This window comes from Pipistrellus hanaki (assembly GCF_964339955.1).
Source record: "Pipistrellus hanaki genome assembly, chromosome: 1".
Lineage (NCBI taxonomy): Eukaryota > Metazoa > Chordata > Mammalia > Chiroptera > Vespertilionidae > Pipistrellus > Pipistrellus hanaki.
In genome coordinates, this window is record NC_140503.1 from 48,516,285 (window position 1) to 48,536,424 (window position 20,140).

General features: G+C 41.0%; 1 protein-coding gene across 1 annotated transcript in view; it reads left to right on the forward strand.

The window, feature by feature from the left end:
• ADAM10 (ADAM metallopeptidase domain 10) overlaps positions 1 to 20,140 on the forward strand; it is a 145,266-nt gene that overhangs the window by 71,353 nt on the left and 53,773 nt on the right. The window contains exon 5 of the mRNA XM_084873324.1: positions 14,764 to 14,864. Within this exon, the coding sequence (XP_084729450.1) occupies positions 14,764 to 14,864 (101 nt within the window). The remainder of the gene's footprint in view (positions 1 to 14,763; positions 14,865 to 20,140) is intronic.

Here is a 20,140-nt window from a genome sequence, read left to right on the forward strand (position 1 = left end):
ATAAAAGGCCAGGGACCATAAGCGCAATGACTGGAACGACCTCTCGACTAGTCGCCATGAGGTGCATTGACCATTTCTCGGTCCCTCCCCTGCCCCACTTCCCCCACCCCCATTCCTGCCCACAGGTGAATGGGGAACCATGGGGAAGCAGGTGGGTGGTGGTGGGGTGGGACTGGGAACTGGTGAGTGGGCGGAACAGCTGATCTCTTGGTCGTGAAACCCAGGCATGTGCCCTGACCAGGAAACAAACTGGCTACCTCTTAGTGCCTGGGATGGTGCTCAACCAACTGAGCCACACTGGCCAGGATACACTATATACTCTTTAAAATCAGGCTTCTAAGCATAATTGTTTTGAGATTTATGTTAAATAGTTTTATTTATAGATTTATTTATGTTATATAGTTTATTTCTTTTTATTGATGAACTAGAGGTCTGGTGCATGCATGAATCACATATAGGTGGGATCAGGCCAGCCAGCCCCGATCGAGGTGGGGGGGGGGGGGTTTGAGCAGGGGTAAGGCGGGCCCCGGGGGAAGGGTCTTGGGAGGTTGTAGGGGGCTGATCGGTCCCTGATGTGTGACTGGTTGGCTGGCTGCCACAGTGCGTATCATCTCGATCAGTTGTTCTGCCTTTCCAGTTGTTGGGCTTTTATATATAGATTAGTATAATAAAACTTGGGTTATTTGATTGGCCTTGGTGATTCATTGGATGTTATTTGAATGATTACACTAAGTTTTGACTGTTAGAGAGTCATCTCATAAGCAAGGCCTCGTGCTTTGCAGTCAAATTCTTAACCTGCCAGTCAAATAGAGGGAGGGTTGCCTTTCTGGAAGTAGTGAAGATGCAAAGTCTACTCTAGTTAGTATGGAGAGAGATGTGGGTGTTTTATGCATCGTTCTGTTGGGGAGAAAATCTGAACTGTAAATGTTCCCCCTTCTTGGAGTTGAGAGTTAACTAGAGCTATTTCCTGCTTGAGGCCATATAACAATATATGTATTATTTATATTTGCACCTCCTACAACAAGACAAAAGCAAGAGGCTAGCATGCAAAGGAACTGGAAGACAGTAGATTTAAATCTGATCTTTGTTTTGAATAGGCCTAGTATTCTACACCAATGACTCACTCTTTGTGAAAGAACATGCTGTTTGGCCTTTGCAGGGGAGCTACAGTGCATCCTGTGATTTAGCAGCTCAATGTGGGTTTATTCATTAGTTGAACAAAGGCTTTTCTAGAAATGGGATTATATTGTCAGTAATTTTATTTTTTTTTTTTATTTTTTTTTTTTTTTTTTTTTTTTTTTTTAAATCAATCTTTATTGTTCATATTATTACAAAGGTTCCTCATTTCTTCCCCCCTCCACCAGGTTCCCACCCCACCCTCTGCCCCCTCTCCATCCCCCATTGTCCTCATCCATAGGTGCACAGTTTATGTTCAGTCTCTTCCTCCCTCCCTTTCCCCAATAGTAAATCCCTTTTCAGATAGTAAATCTGTTACTTAGCATTTTCTCATATCAATAATACCTCCACATGCCCAATGATACACTTCACACAAAAGACATTTTCAAATAGGTCAACCAGCCTCATCCAGGCCCCACCCAAGGCACTCACAGATCAACACCCCAGCGCTATACTAACTCAACACATCCAGATCTAAGCCTTCATCACTTGATTCAGCAGACCCTCAAGTTCCCGCAAAAGTTTCCAGCCATGTCTGAGAGGCAGCCGTGGGCAGGTACAGGCGAGGAGCGAGCTGTTTCGGGCCTGGCTGCTCCGGGCCTGGCCTCTGTTGCTCTGGATCGTTCCACAACCAGCTGCTCCGGGTCTGGTCACTGCCGCTCCCGACCTAGTTGCTCTGGACTTGGCTGTTGCTGCTACAGGCCTGGCCGCACCCGACCCGGCTGCTCTGGGCCCGGTTGCTCCGGTCCCGGCCGCTCCGGGCCTGGCTGCTCCCAGCCTGTCAGCCGCTGCTCCGGGCCTGGCCGCACCAGACCCGGCTGCTCCGGGCCTGGCCACTCCCAGCCTGGCAGCTGCTGCTCCGTGCCTGGCCGCTCCTAGCCTGGCAGCCGCTGCTCCGGGACTGGCCGCACCCAACCCGGCTGCTCCGGGCCTGGCCGCTCCCAGCCCGGCAACTGCTGCTCCGGGCCTGGCCGCTCCCTGCCTGGCAGCCACTGCTCCTGGCCTGGCCGCACCAGACCCGGCTGCTCCGGGCCTGGCCGCTCCCAGCCTGGCAGCCGCTGCTCCGGGCCTGGCCGCACCCAACCCGGCTGCTCCGGGCCTGGCCGCTCCCAGCCCGGCAACTGCTGCTCCGGGCCTGGCCGCTCCCTGCCTGGCAGCCACTGCTCCTGGCCTGGCCGCACCAGACCCGGCTGCTCCGGGCCTGGCCGCTCCCAGCCTGGCAGCCGCTGCTCCTGGCCTGGCCGCACCAGACCCGGCTGCTCCGGGCCTGGCCGCTCCCAGCCTGGCAGCCGCTTCTCCAGGCCTGGCCACTCCCAGCCTGGCAGCCGCTGCTCCGGGCCTGGCCGCACCAGACCCAGCTGCTCCGGGCCTGGCCGCTCCCAGCCTGGCAGCCGCTGCTCCTGGCCTGGCCGCTCCCAGCCTGGCAGCCGCTGCTCCTGGCCTGGCCGCACCAGACCCGGCTGCTCCGGGCCTGGCCGCTCCCAGCCTGGCAGCCGCTGCTCCGGGCCTGGCCGCACAAGACCCGGCTGCTCCGGGCCTGGCCGCTCCCAGCCTGGCAGCTGCTGCTCCGGGCCTGGCCGCTCCCAGCCTGGCAGCCGCTGCTCCTGGCCTGGCCGCACCAGACCCGGCTGCTCCGGGCCTGGCTGCTCCAAGCCTGGCAGCTGTTGCTCCGGGCCTGGCCACACCAGACCCGGCTGCTCCGGGCCTGGCTGCTCCCAGCCTGGCAGCCGCTGCTCCGGGCCTGGCCACACCAGACCCGGCTGCTCCGGGCCTGGCTGCTCCCAGCCTGGCAGCTGCTGCTCCGGGCCTGGCCGCTCCTAGCCTGGCAGCCGCTGCTCCAGGCCTGGCCACACCAGACCCAGCTGCTCCGGGCCTGGCCGCTCCCAGCCTGGTAGCCGCTGCTCTGGGCCTGGCCACACCCGACCCGGCTGCTCCAAGCCTGGCCACTCCCAGCCTGGATGCTCCGTGCTTGGCTACTGCTGTTCTGGGCCTGGCTGCTCCCAACCTGGCTGCTCTGGGCCCGGCTTCTCCGGGCCCAGCCACTCCGTGTCTGGGTGTTCCTGGACTGGCCACCCTGGGCTTGGCCGCCTCTGCCTCAGGCCTGGCTGCCACTGCCCCAGGTCTGGCTGCTCCAGTGCTGGCCATTGATGCTCTTGTTCTGGCTGCTGCTGCTCTGGGGCCTGGCCACTGCTGCTCCGGGCCCAGCTGCCACTCTAGGCCTGGTCGCCTCTGTTCCAACATTCTGTCCCTTTTTTCTCTTTTTTTTTTTCTTTTTTAAAAAAAAACAAAAACGCATTTATGTTGCAATGTTGGCTGGTGCGTTGAGTTCTGACGTAGTCTTTGATTTTTCAAGATCTTCTTTGTATTCTTTCTTAAGTAATTTTACTATCATTTGCTCTCACTTGATTTCTTCACATTGAGAACTTCTTTGGTTTCTTCCTCCTTGTCCTGGGAGCTCAGCAGGTTGGCCTGTGGCACCCCTTTGTTCTCCGCGGGTTCCCGCGCTGCTCCAGCCTGTTGCCGGGGTCAGCGCCGCCCAGGAAGCAGCCCCCGTCCTTGGCTCCGGTGCCCGCGCTCAGCAGTCGAAGGCTCAGGGGCACCCCCCCCCCCTGGGGGCCCCGTCGCCCGGCTCCTTGCTGGCGCCCGGCTGGCCGGTGTCCGGCAGGGGCTCCTGCTCCTCGTCGCGTTCCTCCAGTCTGGAGCTTTCTTTCTCCCTCCCACTAGGGGAGTCCAGGATCAGAGTCAACAGACTGTCCTCTGCGCAGTGTGCGCGACTCCGGGGGCTCGGCCTTTCGCCGCGCTCCCAGGACTCCACCTCACAGCTCCGTCTCCCCCTGCCCCAGCCTGGGTCCCCAGGGACTGGCCCAGACCTGGAGTTCGGGGCGGTCTGGACTGAGGCTCAGAGCTGCCGCCGGAGGCTTTGTTTCTTCCGGCTAGGGTAATCCAGCATCAGAGTCAACATTCAGTTCTCTGCGCGCCATGTGCGCGCGACTCCGGGGGCCCCGCATTTCGCCGTCCCCCGGGATTGTCTCCCCCTGCCGGAGCCTGGGTCCCCAGGGTCTGGCCCATAACTTGGGGCTCAGCGCTGCCGGTTCGGGGGTTCAGCCCAGGCTGGGGGTTCTATTTCCTTCCTGCTAGGGAACGCCAGGCAGCACCCAGCCCTCTCCTCCTCTCTGGCTGCGACCTCTCCGCACGCGCATGCGTGCGAGCGCACAGCATGTCTCCGTACCTTAGGCTTTTTTTCAGCTCCTCTGATTTTCCTTCTGGTTTTCTCCCTCCTTCCTGTTGTAGAGTTTTCAGTCAGTCGACTACCTGTAGCTCTGGGCAATGTCCACTCTACATTTTAGTTGTATTCCCTTGAAATTGTTGTGAGCTGCTGCGGCTAGGTGTATACCCGAGCAGCCATCTTGGATCCTCTCCTTCTATTGTCAGTAATTTTAAAGGGAAAATGCCATTTAACATGATGACCAGAGAAAATAGTCTGTTTTAGAAAAGTTTTTAAAGTACTGTATATAGGAAAAGTTTTATACATGGCCTTTTTTTTTTTTTTTTTTTTTTGGTCTTTCTATTGGAAGAGTTTTGTGCTGACAGAATTTGATGCATATATAAATACTGCTTTGTTGCTTTGAAAATTTTTTATCCTAAATATCAAGCTTTCAAAAGTAATATATGTCTTTAATTTACAATATGTAAAATATAATTTACAAAGAATAAAACACTCTAATTTTTCTTTTTGAATATTCTATAATAATTCTTGATGTTTCTAATTAAAATTTTTTCTTTGATTTTTTTTTTTTTTTTTTAAGAGAGAGAGAGAATGAGAAATTCCATTCTGTTATTTCACTTATTCATGCATTGATTGGTTGACTGTGATATATGCCTTGATCAGGGATTGAACCTTCAACCTTGGCATATGTGGCTGACACTCTAACCAACTGAGCTTCTAATCCTGGGCTTCTACTGTTTTAAATTACAGTGTACGATATAGTTTTAGTATTTTTTATTTTCCTATATATTTAAACAGTGTAAGATAATTTTAATATTTTGATAAAAAATTTTAAAAGTCATGGAACAATTTTATTTTCTCCCATTCATTATTATTACTTTGCATAGTTTCAGCTTATATGGTTAATTTTATTGCCTCTAGTAATGTAGCAAAGTGAGGACTGCTAGTGGTTAACTAGGTATGTAGGATTGAGAATGGACTCTGAAAATAGAGTAATCATTGTCAGGTAGCATGAATGAACTGGTTTAGGTTATAGATTATGATTTTTGAGTGAGGGTAGTCATATTACCAGTTTTTCTTCAGCTTTATTCAGCTGGAGCAACCTAGGTATTGAGAGTTGAATTTAAACAGGATTTGGTTGAGGATTGGGAGATGGGTGTCAAGGGAGATTAAAGCAAATGCAGTGGAGTAATTATAGTAATGATTTACTATGGGATTTAAGGTGAATAAGGAAAAGAAAGAGAATATTCAGTGATGGACAATTGAACAAGGTGCTAATATTGGTAGATTGAAGGGTCTTAGTGGTGTTGAAGGATTGTTGGAGTCTAGAGGGAATGTTCTGAAAAGATAAGTTGTAGAAAGAAAGTATGATTTAGCAGTTGAGATGATGAAGGGGTTTCAATTATCAATAATGACAGGTTCAAAAGTATGACCATATAAGTGAAAAGTTGAAGTAGGAGAAGAATGTCATAGAAAAAGTGGTCTGAGTATATTGGAAGGATCATCAACATGACTTGTAATCTCTAAGAATTATGGGTAATGTCAGAAAGAGTGACAATGAGTTAGGAGCTAAAAATAAGAAAATAGAGGGAAATAAGGATTTGTGGGGCATGCGAATTATTTAGACTATTTATTTATTTATTCATCTCCCAAGGATATGTTTATTGATTTTGAGAGAAACAGAGAGAGAAACATAGTTGTGAGAGAAACAGTGATTAGTTGCCTGCTAATCAATCAGTCTTCAACTTAAGTGTATGATTGATTTTTTAGCAAAAGTTTTATTTTTTAGGATGAATGAAAACTAGTATAAATGAAAACATTTAGAAAAACCATAACAAATACCAGCACTGCTAAAAAACAACAACAACAAAAAAACAACTTCTGACATGCTAGAGCAAGATTATTTTGTTATTGTCTGTGATAAATTTGCCAGATCACTAGTGGAGAGCAGATATAAAGTAAATTTTGTTCTTGACAAAAGTTTTCACTATGTATTAAGGTAATACTAACTACAGTACCAAACAGCCCCCAATTCAGTGACTAAAGTGCACTAAAGCTCATTTCTCACTATGTAACAGTTTAATGTGAGTATTCCTTAACAGGCAGCTTTTCTTCTCAGGGTACTTTATTTTATGCTATATTGTACTGTAATGTTGTTCCCAGTTGTCTCCTACCGCCATTCAGAGGGAAAAAGAGCATATAGGACCCTGGCTGGTGCACTTCTCTACTGTTCATATTTCTTTATTAAAAAAAAAAAAAAATAAATAATATATATATATATATATATATATATATATATATATATATATATTTTATTGATTTTTTTACAGAGAGGAAGGGAGGGAGATAGAGAGTTAGAAACATTGATGAGAGAGAAATATCGATCAGCTGCCTCCTGCACACTCCCTACTGGGGATGTGCCTGCAAGCAAGGTACATGCCCTTGATTGGAATCGAACCTGGGACCTGTCAGTCTGCAGTCTGATGTTCTATCCACTGAACCAAACCGGTTAGGGCTACTCACATTTCTTAAACTAAAAACTAGGCTACGTACACCCAGCTTGGATGGGAGACTGGGAAACTTAATCTGGATTTGTTTAAGATAGTGAGGAACCTGTTTGGTCAATGACTGCCAAACCTTGCCAATAATAAAATTGTTTCTTCAAATAAAATCTTTGAACATTTTAAAACATATTTTTAAAAGTGGTTACATGATTGATATACTATTAGGAGGAGTTTTGGGGAAGATTGTATATTTTGTAAACGGGTTATTCTCCAACCCCATATACTTTTTTTTTTTTTTTTTTTTTGGTAGTGGTGAAGCATGTGGGATGGGGAGACCAGATATGATAGACATTTAGGGGAAGTCATCTGAAAACAGGCTGTAATGATGTAACCACAAGGTTTTTCTTTTGAAAGGCTAAGTTAAGTAGTCTTTTTTATTTGGGAGTGAGGCCTGATGCCATGCTCTTGTATCTGCGCTCATGTTCATGTGTGAAAGACAGCAATTTGGTTATGGAGGTTATTAAGATAATTTTATGAAACTTCATGATAAGTTAGAATTGTAGTTTAAATAGGCCTTTTTTTTTTTTAAATACGTTGGGAGATGTCTAATTCAACTTTTAAGAATTTCATCAAATGTTAAATACATGTTTATTTCATTGAACTTAAATTAGTATAAGATAAATGATAAAATAGATTATTAACTGTTATCTAAATAAACAATCTAAATAAGGCACCACAAATTGATCCATAAAGGATAAATAAGAACATAACATACTAATATTATGTTCTTATTTAATAAGTTAGTTGCTTATCACATTGGAACAGAAATTAAAATAAGCTTTTGAAAATGTATTACTTAGTCATTTTCTGTGGCCAAATATTTTGTATATCAGTACTCTTAGAGCATGTTTTACTTATCTGCTTAGTTACTGCCAGAATCAGCAGGATTCCTCCTCATTCACCTTGTTATCTTATAAGAAAAAGATAAATTATGTTTTTATTCATGATTTAAGGGAAAAGTTAACCAGAGAATGTGGCCACATTTTTAGTTGCTGGATACTGAACTATCCCAATGTTGGGTAAATAGCACAAAATAATATCAGACTATGAACTCATTTTATATGATAACTAGAGGCCCGGTGCATGAATTTCGTGTGTGTGTGTGTGTGTGTGTGTGTGTGTGTGTGTGTAGGGGTCCTTTAGCCCGGCCTGCATCCTCTTGCTATCCAGAACACCTTGGGGGATATCTGACTGCTGGTTTAGGCCTGTTTGGGCAGTTGAATATCCCTCTTGCAATCCAGGACCGCTGGCTCCTAACCGCTCACCTGCCTGCCTGCCTTCCTGATTGCCCCTAATTGCTTGTCTGCCTGCCTGATTGCCCCTAATCACTCACCTGCCTGCCTGATCACCCCTAACTGCCTTTGCCTGCCTGTCTGATTTCCCCTAACTGCTCGCCTGCCTGCCTGATTGCCACTAACTGCCTCTGCTTCGGCTGCTGCTGCCCCGGCCCGGCTTCGTCTGGAATGACGTCTGGAAGGTCATTCGGTTGTCAGGTCTAATTAGCATATTATACTTTTATTATTATAGATTAAAACAATTAGGAAAATTCCAAGACATATAACGTCTGTTAACTGAATAAAGAACTTAAGTGCATATATACACTTGTTACACTTGTCTATGAGTTTGCTTTTGTATTGTATTTTTTTAAATCTTTATTGTTCAGATTATTACAATTGTTCCTCCCCCCCCCCCCCCCCCCCCCGCTCCCCTCCACCCGGTTCCCACCACCCTCTGCCCTCACTCCCCCCCTCCCCCCATCCATAGGTGTACGATTTTTGTCTAGTCTCTTCTTGCACCCCCACAACCCCTTCCCCCTGAGAATTTTTAGTTCACTCCTTTTCTATGCCCTTGATTCTACTATATTCACCAGTTTATTCTGTTCATCAGATTTTTTATTCACTTGATTTTTATTTTATTTTTTTAATTTAAAAAAAAATATTTTATTTTTTTAGAGAGGAAGAGAGAGGGATGGAAAGTTAGAAACATTGATGAGAGAGAAACATCGATCAGCCTCCTCCTGCACACTCCTACTGGGGATGTGCTCGCAACCAAGGTACATGCCCTTGACTGGAATCGAACCTGGAACCCTTCAGTCTGCAGGCCGATGCTCTATCCACTGAACCAAACCGGTTTTGGCTTCACTTGATTTTTAGATTCACTTGTTGATAGATATGTATTTGTTGTTCATAGTTTTTATCTTTACCTTTTCCTTCTTCCTCTTTTTAAAGAATACTTTCAGCATTTCATATAATAGTGATTTGGTGGTGATTAACTCCTTTAGCTTTTTCTTGTCTGTAAAGCTCTTTATCTGACCTTCCATTCTGAATGATAGCTTTCCTGGGTGGAATAATCTTGGTTGTAGGTTCTTGCTATTTATCACTTTGTATATTTCTTGCCACTCCCTTCTGGCCTGTATAGTTTCTATTTAGAAACCAGCTGACAGTTCTATGGGTACTTCCTTGTAGGTAATTGACAAAGAGAGACTATTAAAAGCAGCAAGAGAAAAACATGCTGCTTTTAATATTCTCTTTTTGTCTTTTGCCCTTGGCATTTTAATTATGATGTGTTTTGGTGTGGTCCTTTTTGGATTTTTTTGTTTTTTTTGTTTGGGGTTCTGTGCACTTCCTGGACTTGTAAGTATATTTCTTTCACCAGGTAGGGGAAGTTTTCAGTCATTATTTCTTCAAATAGGTTTTCAGTATCTTGTTCTCTCTCTTTTTTTTTTTTTTGGCACACCCATAATTCTGATGTTGGTATGTTTGAAGTTGTCCCAGAGGCTCCTTACACTATCTTCATATTTTTGGATTCTTTTTTCTTTTTGCTTTTCTGGTTGGGTGTTTTTTTGCTTCTTCCTATTTCAAATCTTTGACTTGATTCTTGTGATCCTCTAGTCTGCTGTTGGATCTATATTGTTCATTATTTCAGTCAGTGTATGCTTAATTTCTAGTTGGTCTTTTTTTATATCCTCGAGGGTCTCACTAAATTTATCAGACTTTTCTAGAAAACTCTTGAAAAACCTTATAAACATGGTTTTGAATTCTATATCCAGTAATTTGCTTTCCTCCATTTCTTTCATTTGTGACTTGTTTCTTTGTCTCCGCATTTTGGCTGCTTCCCTGAATTGATAAGAGTGGCTTTGTGTGCTAGGTGTCCTATAGGGCCCGGTGTCTCAATCTCCCCACTTACCTGAGATGGACACTCTTGGTGCACTCCTTTGTGGACCGTGTGCACAGTATTGTTGTAGTTAAGCCTTGATTGTTGTTGGTATCACTGGGAGGAATTGGCCTCCAGGCCAACTGGCTGTGAGGATCAGCTGTGTCTACACTGGGAGAACTTTTGTGCTGGAGACACCCTTATGAGACAAGACTTGCAAAAGCCTCTGTGCTCAGCTTGAATGGGGCAGAGTCTTAGGGCGGAGCAGACAGCATTGGCTTCCCGTCAGCCCTGCCCTAAGAGGCCCCTGAGTCTCAGTGTCTCACGGTAATTGCTGCAAGCACCTCAGAGAGAAAGCTGCCCTCGAGTTTTGCCTGCTGCCAGGCAATTCAGCTTCTCCCAGAATGAGTCTGGGTCCTCAGAATCTCACCCAGAACTGGAGATCAGAGCCATCGGGAGCTTTTGTCTCCCTCCCAGTTGAGAAAGCCAGCCACATATTTAGTTGCCAGCTCTCCACGCGTGCGCCTCAGTACCTCTGCCTTCTGCAGCTCTTCTGAGTCTCAGTGTGCTTTTCTCTTTCCTTCTAGTTGAAGAATTTCCACACAGTCAGCCTTCCTGTGGTTCTGGATGATGTCCAGATGTCTTTTAGTTGTAGTTTTGAAATTGCTGTGTGAGGCAGCCGTTTAGCTGTTTACCTATGCCGCCATATTGGTTTCTCCTCTGTATTGTGTTCTTGACATAGAGGAACTTTAACTGGTGGGCCAGGCAAACTAGGTTCTATTAACAATCTGGGAAAGACTCATTGGGACATTTTCAGGTTAAAATTATAGTAGGAGAAGAAGTGGAGTGGTGATAATACCCCAAATTAACTAAATGGTGAGAATTGAAAAACTTGGCCTATTATATTGTAAGACTTTCCAGTCTTTGTGGTATATTCTTTCTTTAGAGAGGAAGGGAGAGGAATAGAGAGTTAGAAACATCAGATGAGAGAGAAACATCGATCCCTGCCTCCTGTACACCCCCTACTAGGGATGTACCCACAACCAAAGTACATGCCCTTGACTGGAATTGAACCTGGGACCCTTCAGTCTGCAGTCTGACACTCTGTCACTCAGCCAAACTGGTCAGGGCTGTGGTAGATTCTTATTAAATGTTTGTGGGATGGTATTATATCTTCAATTTGCTAAAATGCGCTTTTGAAATGATAAAGTAATAAATGTATGAGTGCTTTTTCTTTTAAATATATATGTATTTTTATTTTATTTTATTGATTTCAGAGAGGAAGGGCGAGAGAGAGAGAAATAAAAAGATCAATGATGGGAGAGGATAATTGGTTGCCTCCCACACACCTCACACTGGGGATTGAGCCTACAACCTGGGCATATGTCCTGATGGGGAATCAAACTTGACCTCCTGGTTCATACCTTATTTCCCCGAAAATAAGACAGTGTCTTATATTAATTTTTTCTCCCAAAGTTGCGCTAGGCCTTATTTTCAGGGGATGTCTTATCTTTCCATGCGCTAGGTCTTATTTTCGGAGGATATCTTATTTTCGGGGAAACACAGTAGGTCGACGCTCAACCACTGAGCCATGCTGGCCAGGCATATTCATCCTTTGAGTTGTGTTATTTTTCCACTTCACAATAATTTAAACTTGTTCTACTGATTTGTAGTTTTTTTAGTTCTAGTTTAACTTTGAAAATTTCAAACTTAAAAAGTTTAAAGAATTATACAGGAACACATACATCCTTCTCTCTAGTTTACCATTTTTAAAAATATGTTATACTTCCCTCAACACATTTTTTTGGGAACCATTTGAAGGTAGGCTTCAGACTGAATGAGCCACCACTGCTAAATACTGCAGCACAGGTCTCCTAAGAATACATTTTTCTAAATAACAATAATGTTTCATCTTCTAAAAATGAACATTAATATCATTTACTATACAGACTAAAATGAAATTTATCCAGTTCTAAAAGTATTTTCTTTTTTTTGGCATTTATTGTATCTCTTTTAAGTGTCTTAACTTCCAGGCTCCTCCACCCCCCAGTTCTCAGCTTTTTCTGTTTTTATAAATTTTACTTATTTTTTATTTTTATTTGTTAATCCTCACCTGAGGATATTTTTTTTCATTGATTTTTCAGAGTGAAATAGAGGGTAGAAGAGGGGAGGGAGAAAGGGAAGGAAGGGAAGGATAGAGAAAGAAGCATCAGTGTGTCTCACATTGACTGGTTGTCTACTGCAGTGTTTCCCAACCTTCTCTCATGATGAGAATCACCTGGTGGAGTTGTTAAAACACAGATTCCTGAATCCCAACTAAGAAGTGCTAAACTAGGATTTTTGGGAACATATAGGTAAAATTGTATACCTAACTAGTGCTCTAAGACAGATGTTATATACAGAGCACTAAGTTAGGTATGCAATTTTACCTATATGTTCTCAAAAATCCTAGTTTAGCACTTCTTAGTTGGGATTCAGGAATCTGTGTTTTAACAACTCCACCAGGTGATTCTCATCATGAGAGAAGGTTGGGAAACACTGGTCTACTGAACATGCCCTAATGGGGGTGGGGAGAAAGTCCACAACTTAAGTACATGCCCTTGACCAGAAATCTAACTGAGATCCTTCAAATCACTAGTAACACAAGCCAGGGCAACCTTTTCTGTTTCTTTAAATGACATTGCCTTTATTTTTTTCTTTTTCATATTTCTAAGGCAGTGACTTACAGAATGTTTCACATTCTTAGTGTGTCTGTTTATTTCTGATTAGGTTCAGTTAACACATTTTGGCAAGAATATTGCATTCAGGTGAAGCTGAATGTTTCTTAACTGCTTCACAGTAGGAGGGACATAATATCAAGTTGTCCTACTGGTAACGCTTAATTTGATCACTTGGTAAATGAAATGGTAATGATATCGCTTTGAGGTAAAGGTACATTTTTCCTTTATAATTATTAAATAATCTGTGGGGTTATTTTAAAGAGACTATTAATATCCTGTTATCTCCCATCTTTCACTCAGTGGTGTTAGCACCCATTTATGATCTTTGGCTTCATTAACTATATACTAGTATATCGACTTGGAAATAGTAACTTTTAAGTCTATAATTTCTTTCACATTAATTGATTAGAATTATACAGCTGTTGGAGTCTTGACCCTTGATAAAAACTAGTTTAAAATGTAAAATCAGAGCTGTTTATCAGTGTAGATAGGTTGTTGATAATATCTAGCTTCTACATGCCAGTTTCGATTTGTATTGTAGTATTATTTAACTTGTGTTTTCAATGAAATAGGTTACTAGCATGCACTTTAGGTTCTAGATTTTTCTTAATTAACTACCTGCAGTGTTTCTAACTACAATTCTGTGGATTGCTTCTATAAGCTACTTAAGGATTTTTCAGTGCTTCCCCTTTCACCTATGTCTTGGTATTTTATTTTGAAAGTTCTCTTAATTAGCCGAAACCGGTTTGGCTCAATGGATAGAGCATCGGCTTGGGGACTGAAGGGACCTGGGTTCGATTCCGGTCAAGGGCATGTACCTTGGTTGCGAGCATATCCCCTGTAGGGGGTGTGCAAGAGGCAGCTGATCGATGACTCTCTCTCATCGATGTTTCTAACTCGCTATCACTCTCCCTTCCTCTCTGTACAAAATCAATAAAATATATTTAAAAAAAAAAGAAAGTTCTCTTAATTATGGCTACTAGATTGAATTATAAAGTATGTTCATGATCTAAGGAAGACCTTAACAGTGGAGAAGTATGTGAACTTTGAGAGAGTGGAATAAACTTAAATGACTAAACTAAATTGAACAGCTATCTGGAAATAGACCCAACTCATTTAAGGATAAATTAATCATTGCTTATGAACGGAGAAGAATGGTGATAAAATAGTTATTGGTTTATAAAGTATTTGCTTGAAGTATACATTGAATAAATTTAAAGTGCCTTCTTTTACTGTGCCATAGAGCTTGTTTCTGAGGCCATTTGGTATTCATGGGAGGAATTCAAACCAAATATAACATTATATTAGCTTAATTGTTCAGATTGAGGTGGCTTTGTGCTTTGCAGCATATGAATTTAATATTTTTGAAGGGAAACTTACACACTACAAAATAAAGTAAATTGCAGTATTAAGATGCTCTGTATATCTAAAGTGGGGAAGGTGGGGAAAGTTCAACTCAGAATAAACAATTATTACTGTTTATAGAATTAACAAATTATTATTATTTTTTTTTTATTTAAAATATACATTTTATTGATATTTTACAGAGAGGAAGAGAGAGGGATAGAGAGTTAGAAACATCAATGAGAGAGAATCATCGATCAGCTGCCTCTTGCACACCCACCACTGGGGATGTGCCCGCAACCAAGGTACATGCCCTTGACCGGAATCGAACCCGGGACCTTTCAGTCCGCAGGCCGACGCTCTATCCACTGAGCCAAACCGGCTTCGGCTTAACAAATTATTTATGTGATAAAAGTTCTAGATGTTTTTTTGAGGGAGAACTTGGGAACGTATCAGGTTTGAAAATTAGAATGCCTAGCATAATTCTATTCCTATATTATGACGGTTAAATTTTCATTTATAAGATAAGTCATAGTACCTAAATATGAGACAAAAAAGTATTTTTTTTTGTGTGTTTTAGACTACCCCCATAAATATGGTCCACAGGGGGGCTGTGCAGATCATTCAGTATTTGAAAGGATGAGGAAGTACCAGATGACTGGTGTAGAGGAAGTAACACAGGTAAGGATTTTAATACTAGCTTGCATTTAAGAAATAAAGATGAACTTGGGCATGTGTTCCTGCATTAAATATGTTTGTTCTACAATTTCTGAAATATTTATAACACTGGAGAAATATTGTTGTTTTTTTTTTTTTTTTTTTTTTTTTTAATGCTTAAAGCAGCCAGTTAATTTGCCTCTAATAAAGACATAGTGGTGAGATTTGAAAACAAATCTGTGTGTCTCATTAACATTACACTATATGTCTGAAACATAGTGAGTGTTAATTTAAAAAATAGTCAGTTTGAACTTGTGTTTTCTATAAATGTAACTTTTTGTATTAGTATAAAAATTAGACTGGTCAACTTCCCCTTGTTTGCCTGGGGCTTCCCAGTTTAACATTGAAAGTCATGTGTCTTTAAACAAACACATCATTAGCCACCCTAATAATAATCACAATGCTGTTGATATTTTAATTGTAAGATTTTTTGCCATTTGACTGTTGTTCTTTTATTCTTTTTTTAATCTCCTTTTTCCTGTGATAAGGGATAGGTTTATAGTTATTTAAAACATAAATTTAGTCCTGTCCAGTGTGGCTCAGTTGGTTGGAATGTCATCCCATACAACAAAAGGTGGTGGACTTGATTCCCAGTCAGGGCATTTGCTTGGGTTTGTGCTGTGTCTTGGTGTGTGTGGAAGGCATCTGGTCCACGTTTCTCTTTCACATCAATGCTTCTCCCTCTCTCCCTCTCCCCCCTCCTTTCTCCTTCTCTCCTTCTCTTCCGCCCTCCCTCTCTTCCTTCTTTCTTCCCTCCCTTCTTCCTTCCATCCCTCCCTCCCTCCCCTCTTTCTCCCACTTCCTCTCTCTTAAAAAAAAAATTCAAAGCAAGTTTAAAATGAAAAAATGTTTATGGTAAAACATTTATCATGTAGTTTAGACATCCTTTCTAAAAGTAGTAGGCTAGAGTAATGTTTCTTGAGCTATTTGAGTTATAAATGCAGATTTGTGTGTATCTTGATCGGCAACATGCACAAGCGATTCTTTTTCCGGTGGGACTTTTAAGTGAGATTTTATTCTTGCATTAATTGAAAAACTATGTGTTGATATGTCATATTGTCAGACTGCTGGTTCTAGGAATATGTGGATATTAAGACCAAAAACTTATCCTCAAAAAGTTTGTAATTTGCTTGGAGACACAGAGAAACAATTGAGAGTAAGGGATAGAAGAGGATTACCGGTAAGTATAGAATGATGCTCTATAAGTAGGAGGAATTGTTAATCTAAACTGAGAAGTAATTGAGGACAGTAATCATAAACTAAAAGAATAAGTAAGAGTTAGATTGGGCATGAATAGATGGAAAGACAGTATACAGGCATATCTTGTTTTATTGCACTTCACAGATGTTGTTTTTTACCAAATGAAGGCAAGACCCTACACCAACAAAAAGATTACGACTCACTTTATTGCTGTACTCACTTTATTGATGGTGGTCTGGACCCAAACTTGTAATATCTCTGAGGTATGCTTATATACCTCAGAGGTATTAGAGTTATTAAAGGCCAGAATGACAGTAAGCCTGGTAAATAATTTTAATCCTAGGGTGAGGTGTAAGATTAGAGACTAGGAGACTAATTAGAAGTTATTGCAGTTATTCAGTAGAAAAGTGATTTGTATTAAGATATCAGCAGTGTGGAGAGGACAAGACTACAGATTGCTAGAAATAGCAGAGTTTAACAGTGGCTAGATAATAAAGTTAACATACAAAAATAGGTCACATTTATCTTTTTTTGTTTGTTTTTTAAATATATTTTTATTGACTTCAGAGAGGAAGGGAGAGGGAGAGAGACAATTATTGATTGGCTTCCTCCTGCATACTCCCTACTAGGGATTGAGCCCGCAACTGGGGCATGTGCCTTTGACCAGAATTGAACCTGGGACCCTTCATTCTGCAGGCCAATACTCTATCTACTGAGCCAGACCACTTAGGGCTAGGTTATATTTCTTTATATCCAGTAATAGACTATCAGAAATGTAACAAAAGAGAAGACATTGTTAATAGTATCAAGAATATCATGTATTAAAGAATAAATGTAACAAAGAATTATAAGACCTAATTAAGGAAAATTATAAAACTAAATAAGATGTGTTAAGATTACTTTTATTTATTTATTTTTAAATATATTCTTTTTTATTTTTAAATATATTCTTTTAAAAAATATATTTTATTAGTTTTTTACAGAGAGGAAGAAAGATAGAGTTAGAAACATCGATGAGAGAGAGACATTGATCAGCTGTCTCTTGCACACCCCCTACTGGCGATGTGCCCGTAACCAAGGGACATGCCCTTGACCGGAATTGAACACGGGACCTTTCAGTCCGCAGGCCTACGCTCTATCCACTGAGCCAAACCGGTTTCGGTTTTAAATATATTCTTATTGAGCGAGGGAGGAAGGGAAAGAGATAAAGAAGCATCAATGATTAGAGAATAATTGATTTGCTGCTTCCTGCATGCACCCACTGGGGATTGAACCCTCAACTTGGGCATGTGCACTGACCAGGAATGGAATCATGAACTTCTCAACCACTGAGCCACTGTGGCCAAGCAAGAAGATTAATTTTAAATAAATGTCGGAGAGACATACCTTATTAATGGAAAATAACATATCATAAAAATATTAATTTTTCCATGTTGATTAATAGGTTAAACATAATTTTGATACAAATTACAAAAGAGTTATTTATAGCACTTAGATGGGTCTAAAATGTTATACAGAAAAGTAAGCACTAAGAAGAAGTAGGGCCAATCTAGAGGTGATGAGCAGGCAAGAGGGATTTGCCCTAGAAGGGATTAAAATTTATTATATTGAGAGTGTGATCTTAACATAGAGATGAAAACAATAACTTATATGAAACTGTTATGTGGTAGAGTTAGAATCTCAAATCGGTGAGGAAAAGTACAGATGGTTGAATAAATGGAACCAGAAATAAGTGTTTAACCATTTAGAAAAAGATGAAGTTGATCTTTATCTCTTACCATATTTAAAACAAAACTTTAAATAGATTAAAGTATTAAATGTCTAAAATGAAAACATTGAAACTCTTAGTAAAAATATTAAGTAAAGATTTCTCTTTCCAGCTGTGATTAAATAATGCGTATCCACATAACTTTCTTGTAGAAAACAACACGAAAACTAAACAAAATATATCAAACAGCTGTTTTCAAATATTGGAAGCAGACAGTACAGGATGCGATGCTGAGAAGGAAAAATAAATATCTCTGTGATTTTCCCGACTTCATAACTTGAGGCAAAACTTTAGGTGTGGCACAGGGAAGGGGATCTCAAAGCGAAAAGTGCACAGTAGTCTTACCGAGTTGAAGAGACAGGTCAAAGTACAAGAAGGCAGAGTTTACAGGAGATAGCTACACGGAGAAAAAGCTCCAGATATCTGCATAACTGTTTCCTTTAGTTTTAGATGAATACTAAGCTATACCTGCATAAGGTGAAATTCTATGAGGAAATTACGAGAGAAAGAAAAACTACTGTGGAATCAATGTACTATTAGAAATTATACTTTGTAGAGATCCCAAGCCATATTAAGAGGAAGGCTAATTTCACCCCTGAGTTAAAGGCTACTGGAGACTTGCCCTAACTAAGCGGAAAAACCAAACTCCAAAAAGATCAAGTTGACTTTCAGGTAAATTAACTGTCTGTCAGAACAGAATTCAGTAATACTTGTTAAAAGAGTACATAGCCCTGGCCAGTTTTGCACATTGGTTAGAATGCTGGCCCTAGCACTGAAGGATTGTGGATTTGATTCCTGGTCAAGAACATGTACCTAGGTTGTGGGTTTGATCCCTGACCCCTGTTGGGGCATGTGCAGGAGGCGGTCGATTGATGTGTCTTTCACATCAATGTTTCTCTCTTTCCTCTTCCTTGCTTCCTTTCCACTTTCTCTAACAATCAATGGGAAAAAAATATTTTAGGGTGAGGATTAGCAATGAAAAAGAGTACACAGAATGTAGATACTTAATAATCTAACATTAATAGTGTCAGCATTCACAAAATATTACTAGATGCAAAAAAATTGAAAAATGTGATCTATAATCAGGATAAAAACCACTCAGATAAAAACAGAACCAGAAATTACAGGCATTAGCACAGAAGGACTTAAGATAATGGTTATAAATACATTCAAAGAATAACAGAAAAATATGAAAACAAAGAGGAGGTAATAGAAATTATAATAAAAACTAAATGTAACTTGTATAACTGGAAAGTACATTTTCTTATTTGAAATTGAGTGGATAGGCTTAAGAGCAAATTATTTACTACAGAAGACAACACAGGCAAATAAAGAACAATAAAAAATAGAAACTATCCAGATCTAATCACAAAGAGAAAATAATTGGGGTCTTGGGACAATGGGTACAGGAAATGTCTACAAATATTTAATGTCTCCAAAATTTGTGGCCCAAGAATCTCAATGAAATCCAGGTGGGATAAATACAAGGAAAACTGTATTAGTAGGACATAATGCAGTCAAATTATTGGAAATCACTGAAAATGAGAAAAACATAAATAAAAGTAGCTAGAGAAAAGAAGATACATTTATATCCAGGGGAACAACTGTAAGAATAACTTCTGACTTCTCATTACACAGTGCAAACTGAAGATTACATATTGACATCTTCAAAGTGTGCTGGGAAAAAAACCTACCAAACTAGGATTCTATATTTTGTGAAAATAATTTTCAAAAATGAGGGCAAATTAAAGATCTGTTTTACACAAACAGGCTGAGAGAATTTGTAAGAGATTTACACTTTAAGAATTGTTAAAGGAAGTTGTTCAGGTAGAAGTGAAGAGCATAACATTGCAAATATGCAAATATAAAAGACATTTTTTCTCATTTAAAAATTTTATTTAGAAGGAGTGGATAAAGATAATTTATGTAAGTGGAAATGGGAAAATGATGGGGTAGCAATACTTACATTTGACAAAATAACCTAAAACAAAGACTATAGTAGGTGACAAAAAAGGACACTACATAATGATAAAGGGAGCAATCTGACAAGAGGATATAACACTTGTAAACATTTATGCACTCAACATAGAAGTACCTAAATATGTAAATCAAATCTTGATGGACATAAAGGGGAGAGATTGACAATAAACTCACAGTAGGGGATTTTAATACCCCATTGACTGGATAGATCTTTCATACAAAAATCAACAAGGAAATAATGGCCTTAAATTATACACTAGGTCAGATGAATTTAATTGGTATTTTCAGAGCA